General features: G+C 34.9%; 1 protein-coding gene across 1 annotated transcript in view; it reads left to right on the top strand.

Annotated features, from left to right (window-relative positions):
• Positions 1 to 1,708: 1,708 nt before the first annotated feature.
• Positions 1,709 to 8,315, top strand: part of LOC109541251 (retinal homeobox protein Rax) — a 16,010-nt gene continuing 9,403 nt past the window's right edge. Inside the window, exons 1-2 of the mRNA XM_048665939.1 lie at positions 1,709 to 1,980; positions 5,369 to 5,453. Coding sequence (XP_048521896.1) covers positions 1,848 to 1,980; positions 5,369 to 5,453 — 218 coding nt within the window. The 5' untranslated portion in view covers positions 1,709 to 1,847. The remainder of the gene's footprint in view (positions 1,981 to 5,368; positions 5,454 to 8,315) is intronic.

Here is an 8,315-nt window from a genome sequence, read left to right as displayed (position 1 = left end):
TCTTCAATTAAATTAGACGCTAGATAATTACATATTAATCCAATTTAAGGATGTGTATAATCTCGTCAAGCTTCATTAATTCACTACAACAGATTAACCTATGTTGATTCCATTTTTTTATCAAATATATCATCAGTGTATACTATATTTTCCACATTTTATCATATTCTAATGCCCTACGCCACTGCCAAAGCGGCCGACTGGTCGGCCATATCCAACCTCCATTCCGGTCGCACTGATTTGAGCGTAGACTCCTTCCTGTTAGTTTTATATTCAAAGGGAGAAACGATAGTGGTTATGTTTCATAAGATAATAAATGCCATGCGCGATGGGAAGCGGTTAAACCATGAATCTCATGTGCGCTAAAGACGTTTCTGAAACATTTTTGAAACGTTTCCATGATATGTTACATTTGTGCAATATAACTGCACATTTGAAACGTTTCAGTCATGTTTCATCTTTAGCGGGATGATTAGGAAGTGAAGATAAACTTTAAAGATGAAGGCTATTTGAATATTTTAGAAAATTGTAAAAAGAGAATCTGCAGTTTGTTCATGAAATTTCCTCGAAATTTCAGTGTTTTCGATCAAGGCTGCAGCTTTAGCATGTATTTCATTAAAATCCGCTTACAGTTTGATTTAGACTTTTAGATTGTGTTCCTTTTCTTCCTCTTCATTTACGAATTAACGTTTATTATATCACACTGCCACTAAATTTCAAATATATTTTTCGGAAATCAATTATAATAAAAATAAGAATTATTCAGCAATTTATTGTTTTGCGGACCATTGGGGGGGAGGGGGTGGGGTGCGAAAGCCCCCCCCCCTTTTGTTACTTTTCTGATGGTAAAAAAAAACAGTACCTGAGAGATTTGTAAGGCCAAGAACACGATTGTGACAAACATTGTACATATATTTGACGTATTTCACAAAGCCTGATTTACCAAAATCGGGAAAAATCGCCTTTAGGCGTCGTCTACTTTTATGTATTGTTAACTGTACTCCCAATAGTCCGATTGATAATTGGTTTAATTTAATGGCCAATAAATCGGGGAAAATGTGTAGTGTAATATTAAATATCTTACCAACTAAATATCACGTTTACCTAAAATTGTTCTAGTTAACGTTAGCTATGCGTAAGGTCTAACCAAAAACAATTCAAGTACGTACTGTGAAGAAGAGTGTCTTATCGAAGAAGAAAAATTTGAATCGAATTTAACATTTTGATTGTTTTAAATTAGCCTAGAAACTCATGAAATATATCTCACTGCTTAACGACAGTGGACGTACAGAATAATCCTAAATCAACGAGGAAGTCATAGAAAAACCAAAGAAAAGCTGTTTAAAAATAGTTAATATCTCTATTGTATAAAGCATTTCAACGGCTTCGCTTAAGCACCTTACTGGACGTACTACAAACGCAACGTGTATAGAAAAGTTTCATTAACATAATTGAAAAATACACTTTTAGTAATATGTCGTGTTAGTGAAAAACGTGTGCACTTAAAAGTATAAAACCAGGTAATTTGGTAAGATGTTATTGCTTAATTATTAAGTGAAAAAATAAGTTTTATTAAATTAGATATAGCTTTATATTAAGTAAGCATAGAGTTAGTTACATAATTAATTCCCTGTATTCTCTGGTTGATTCAATATTCCAAGTTTTATTTAATTGTCATATTATACGGCATCTTAAGAATAACCTTTTTGGCGTTTTAAGATACGCAAACATAATTTCCACATTTTAGGAAGGTATTAAACCCCGCAATAAACGTTTGAAAAATCACTTTACTCTATTATAATCAATCTATTTTCAGAATTTTTAAATAAAATAAAATAATATTTGTTATGGACAATATTAACAGTAAATCGAGCTCAGATATAAAGGAGGCTGAATCTCAATGTTCTTATGAAATCAACAATCTGATGAACAATCTGACTGAAGATAATGAAAATATTAGCGATGACCCAGAAAAATATGGTAAGTTTTCGAATATATTCCGAAACTGGCAGCTAAATAGCCAAATATTAAATTTATGAATGTGGTTTCTTTATCCTAGTTTACTACTACTCGATTTGCCGATATATACTTAGAGTGTTAAAGTTTTAATAAAAAAATGTTATTTATTAATATTTTAATGAAATTTTACAGGCTTAGGCACTTAACAATGATACATGTTTTGTGTTAAAAAATTGTTTCAAGCTTTTCCGGTGGCGTGGGAACAAGCACGTGGGCACAAGCAGATAATTTTAAATAAAAAAATGTTGCGCACTGATTTTTAAAATAATAATAACTCATCTATGATTATTCAATTGCTTCAATTTGGGACAATTTTGGACTTCTATTCTACGTCGTTCCCGGTTTCGATTAAAAAAAATAAAATCGATTTCTTGCACAGCGTAATCGAGTTTTTTTTAATGAAAAAGTTGGCTATGCACTAATTTTTGTCACTGATTGACATTTGACACACAATTAATAATTGCTGTCATTTCGAGTCTCTGAGTAACTTTAATTGTCACCTTCTATTTGCGTGTTACGTAATTTCGAGTAAGTTCACATTAGTTGAAAACTTTAGTTGTTGAAATGGCCGAGCTGTTATGCTGAATACGCTGATATTATTTACATTTATGGACTTTGCGACGGAAATAGTGCTAAAGTGCGCCRCGAATRTCAGCGTCAATTTCCAAACAGGCGTCTTCCAAATTTTCGTGCCTTTGACAACACCTCTCGAAGGGTCAGTAAGTCAGGAAAAGGACAAGGCACGTTACGGCACTAATGACGAAGAAGCTATTCTTAGGGTTTTYCAAGAAAATCCCTAAGGCGTCTTATAGTGTCACAGTGGAAARTTCGGGCGACATTGAACAAAGCGAAACTACATCCCTATCATTATACACCGGTTCAAGACTTGATTGAAGAGGAACCTTTAAGGAGAATGGGCCGATTTATGTTAAACGACGATTTGGAGGACTACACTTTTCTCTGTATAATTTTGTGGACCGATGAATCAAATTTCAATCGAGAGCGGATCTCCAACTGTCATAATGCTCATTACTGGACCGAGGAAAGTCCCCGTTTCCTCCAACCGAAATTACCAAAGACGGTTCAGTGCTATTGTTTGCTGTGGTGCAATAAACGATGAAATAATCGGGCCACATTTTCTGCCATACATATTAAATGGGCCAAGATACGAATACTTTCTTATTAATCACCTGCCACCATTACGGCAAATTCCCCGTCAAATATTGGCCAGAACCTGATCTTCCAGCATGACTGAGGTCCTGCAAATTATTGGAAATTGTAAGGGAGTTGTAGTAGTAGTATTGTGGGGGGATCCGATGGGTCCGGCGAGTAGACCTTAAAGGCCCTTTTCACCATCCCCACCTTATCAGTCCTGATTTTCGCCACCCAGGTGTCTTGTTTCCCTGACAAAGGCAATGATCCGCCTCCACTGCAGGGAAGACAATTCGATGTGGGAGAGTGTGAAAGGCCCCATTGAGGCGCTTCCTAGTAGACGACCAGTGATGTACAGACTCCTATTATTCCACATTGTGGACAAACGGGGCAATCACCCATTTCTAGTAGGGGTAGGTGTCTGTTCAGACCACAGTGGACTGTCATGAGCCCAACCAAAGTTCCTAGGGCCCAGCGACTCCTCGACATCAACCATTTGGGTGTTGCCTTGGCGTTTCCTGTAAGGGAGTACTTTGATCAGCCTTTTACGAATCTATGGATGGCGAGAGGAAGCCACATATCATGGCCTACCAGAAGTCCAGATCTAACTCTGTTAGACTTGCCTCGTTTGGGGCAGGATGAAAGAGTTGGTTTATGCCGGAGAAATACATATAAGAGATGAATTAATACAGCGCATTACAGATGCCGCTATTACACTTAGACAGACATTTTGGGCGAGTACAAAAATAAGAAGGCGGGTACATGCATGCAATAGAATAAGGGGACTTTATTTTGAGCTAAAAAAGTAGTTACTCTTTAGAATTAATGAATAACATTTTCCGTATCGTAGCAAACTTGGTACCCATTCAATACTAATAATTAGTTAAATTTTATTCACAGGGAAAGTAATATAATATGGGAAAGTAATCTAATATATAAATAAAGAAACTCTAAGACTGATGTCAAGTGCGGCTACTAATATTTTTGTAATATAATTGATATAGTMAATTTTTTKMTGTTTTTATACTAAACTCTATTTAATTACAACCCGATTAAGCTGTGCAATAAATCGATTTAACTTTTTTCTCAGAAACGGTGCGTTGTAGAAAAAAAGTCAAGAGACCTTTGTCTTCCAAAGTGAATAAGAATATGACAAGTAATATTTATTTTTAGAAAAATCAGTGGCGTAACATTTTTTATTTAAATTTATCCACAGACGTGCCTGTATCGGCGACACTGGCAAAGCTAAAAACGAAAATGTTTATCACAAAACGTGTATTGTTGTTAAGTGCTTGCCTGTAAATTTTGATTAAAATATTCCAAACGGAATATTAATAAATATTATTTTTTAATTCAAAAGAAATTCCTGTGTTCCAGTCAATTTTATTGTTTACCATTTAAAATATTTCAAAAACGTTTCGGTGTTTTTCTCCACCATTATCAGTTTGTATGTATGGTTATTTCTACCTTCACATTTGGCAAGCCGTTGAAAAATCATTTTTCAATTTCCAAACTTTTCAATGGCTTGCCAAATGTGAAGATAGAAACAACCATACAAACAAACTGATGATGGTAGAGAAAAACACCGAAACGTTTTTGTAATATTTTAAATGGTAAACAATACAATTGACTGGAACCCAGGAATGTCTTTTGAATTAAGTTGAAATACAGTCAGGAAAATATACACAATTATTTTTTAATTGAAACTAAGATTTTTCGGTATATGGTCTATTACGGAAATATATCCAAAWTTACTGGCACTATTACCTGCTGCCAGGAATGCATCTACTTGTATATTAATACATTAATATTAATAGTGATGTATATTAACACCCTGTATATTAATRCATTAATATTAATAGTGATACTTAATATGACTTACTTCAAGTGATACATTTTTKAAATATTCACAACATTTTTGGGAAGCACACTGTAATCAAGTAACAATACTATCAACATTCAAATGACTAGTTTATAGTTTACAAATCCAGTTATATTAATTAAGTTATACATATAGCTGCTGCCTGTTTTATTAAATTAGTTATAAATGAAATAAATCGGACTAGCTAATTTAATTTTCCAGAGCGCTTTAAAGTGTGTGTGTTTAATTTTATTGATCAGGACAAAATGGTAATATTTATTGGAATAATGCACTCATGCGTTAACTCGATCTAAATATAATTTCACTGACTTTTAGATTATTCAGATCTGCTGAAAGACTTTCCGAATGACGAAAATAGTCCGAGTAAGGTCAGCTTAAAAAGGAAGCAAAGAAGGTATAGGTAGGTTATTCAAAAAACTAAAGCTAATTATTTTTTGGTAGCTTTGACAATTAATATTGTCATTGTAAGTGTTGCATGTGAAAGTTTAGTCAATTAAGAGTACTTATACAGGGTGATTCAAAATTTGTTTCGTTGATCTGGAGGAGATGATTAGTTCAATTGTATTGTATATAAAATGCATTTAGAAAAAAACAAAATCTATTCACTTTGGTTATTAGATACCAATTGGTAAAAGGTGCCCATATTTCGCAATAAAGAACGCATTGCTTGACAAAAGGTAATCAATAGCTATCCCTAAAGCMGTGGYTCCCAAACTGTTTTGGCCCAAGGACCCCTTTTCATTAGAGTTGAGCAACATATCGATACCTGTGATTTTTTTACAGCGATTAATAAATACCAATCACAAACTCTAACGAACGTGAAAATAAATTGTGATYTAAAACGTGATTGAYYCAAAGGTGATATTAAAGAGCGCCTTATATTTTCACTCCTAAAGCCGGCGCTACACGATGCTACGAACACCYTCCAACGTTGGAGRCTTGACGGTTCATTGCATCGTGTGGCCGACTTTCGAACTTTGAGCTATGAATGTCGAGCTTCCAACGYKMRCMTTGGAGCATGTTCCAACCTTTGTCGGTATTTTTGACCGAGTCAATGCAAGGCTACACGATGCTATGAACACCCTCCAACGTTGGAGGCTTGACGGTTCATCAACCTAGAGCTCCAATGTCGAGCCTCTAAAGTTCGCGTTGGAGCATGTTCCGGCTCTTGTCGGTATTTTTGACCGAGTCAAAGGAATCGCTGCAACGCTTGAAGAAAAACATTCGTTGATTTGATGTACAGCTTCAATAGTTTGTTTTCCATAAACTTTTTAGTGGATTTAACCGGGTAGTTAGAAACTTAATTAAAAGTATTGTTGATTTAATTCTACAAAGGGGTGTATTTTTTTAATTATAATTAATGGTGATACATCCCGTTAAACATTTTACAAAACTATGTATGCAAGAACAAGACCAAGACCAAGACCATGTCCTGCAATACCAAACTTTTTGCAAGAGTTGTGCGAGAGTCTTGCAAGACCATACGGCTCATACTAATGTTTGGTTTGAAGTAGAATTGAGCAACAAATCACTACCTATTAGCTTTAAACGCTACTATTGCGAGTTGCGTGTAGTGATCATATGTTGCACATGTGGCCCGGCGAAAGAGCGAATCCAAAAAAATTATTTTGTTCGTTAAATCGTTAATGAAAGCTTGCATCCACGGGTTCCCTTGAGCCTACATTTTATTGTTATTTTTTAGTATTCTTAAAATCATTTATACTTTGAGTATAAAGTATTATTTGTTGTATACCTAAATAGCGATATTTATATAAAAAAATAATTACAAATGTTTTGAAATTGTTTCTGCAAGTGAGGCACAATGGGCATCACCTTATAACGCTCCTATATCACGAAAACGGCAACGACAAGTGAAATCACATTCACAGGGTAAAAAAAAATCACATTCACAGTTTTAACAGTGATTTTGAAATTACGTTTCAGCTCATCTCTAGTTTGAAGCATGGGTCGCCCTGTCCAAGAACGATAAAACAAAACGAATTGTGGTTAAACGGTAATCCGATACCAAACTGCTTTGCATCTGTCCTCGGAGCCCTTAATATTATGTTTTAAGTAAATTTAGTCTTAAATACTTAACATAATTTTGCGTGCGAAAACATTAAATTAGAAACCAAAGTTGTGAACAAGTGTCACATAAATCAAGCAGCACTTAAAATGTGATCGATTCCAGATTTTTTCCTTTTTCATTCARATTATCGAAATCGATGGGTAGGTGGGATAAATATTTGGAAAATATTGGTTTGTTAGTTCCTCGTCGATATTGCCTACGTTATGATATTCTTGTCTTTCTAAAATTTAAGAAAAATTTAAAAAATTTAAACCATACATTTGTCTCTAGACCCTTCCTTCAAGAAGGCAAAGACCTAAAAGAACTTTGATTTTTACCAATCATGAGTTTGTGTAAATTTTAAATCTAATGATTGCGCTGTTGTCTCGTCGAAACGTAATGAAATAAACGATTTTCAAAATTTTTACTTAACACTTTGACTGAGACCCAGGAAAGATAAGAATATCATAACAAGTACACGCAGTCAGGAAAATAAATCAGAATTGCGTGCGATCTTGTTGAAAATTACTTTAATGGAATTTCGACAAAATTTTTATAACTATTAATACAAATTGTGGAAAAATAAGTTTCAAAATGACGTTGAGTAAACCATTCACACAACTAAAAACTCGCACCGCTGCGGCTACAACTGCAGCGTCAGCAGTATCCTCCATATTAACAAATGTAGACAAACCTTTGAAACACAATTCAAAAGAAATTTTGCTTCAAGCATTTTTTGGCGAAACACCGTGTAGCAGATACATCTGCCGCACGAATTGTCGAACTTTTTGACTCAAATGTTCGGTCCAACGTTGGAGCGAATGTTCGACGCATCGTGTAGCGCCGGTTTAACGCTACTATTGCGAGTAAGGCCCGTTTTCATCAGAAACAAGCGAAACGCAGTTTGACGAAACTAAGTTTATGTTAAACGCCAAAATTAAACGCGTTTAACGACGGACCGTTTTCACCAGCGCTTCGGTACATTTCACGTAGAAAATTAACGCTCTTTCAGATACTTATAAAATTCATTAAATAAACAAGGCAAGCGGAGGAGTCAGGAAGGATTTTACTGGGTAAACATCTTGGCTGGAATCTCACAAAACCCAGAACGCCAGAACACAGCTCTATCGCGGAGTTCACCCCATGTACAATTGGATGTGATGTAGTTGTGCTGAAACCCTTAAAATCTCTAGC

Source organism: Dendroctonus ponderosae, unplaced genomic scaffold (assembly GCF_020466585.1).
Source record: "Dendroctonus ponderosae isolate FM_Combo_2020 unplaced genomic scaffold, Dpon_F_20191213v2 Dpon_F_20191213_4, whole genome shotgun sequence".
Taxonomy (NCBI): domain Eukaryota; kingdom Metazoa; phylum Arthropoda; class Insecta; order Coleoptera; family Curculionidae; genus Dendroctonus; species Dendroctonus ponderosae.
Note: the sequence above shows the minus strand (reverse complement) of the source record. Positions and strands in the feature narration are given on the sequence as shown.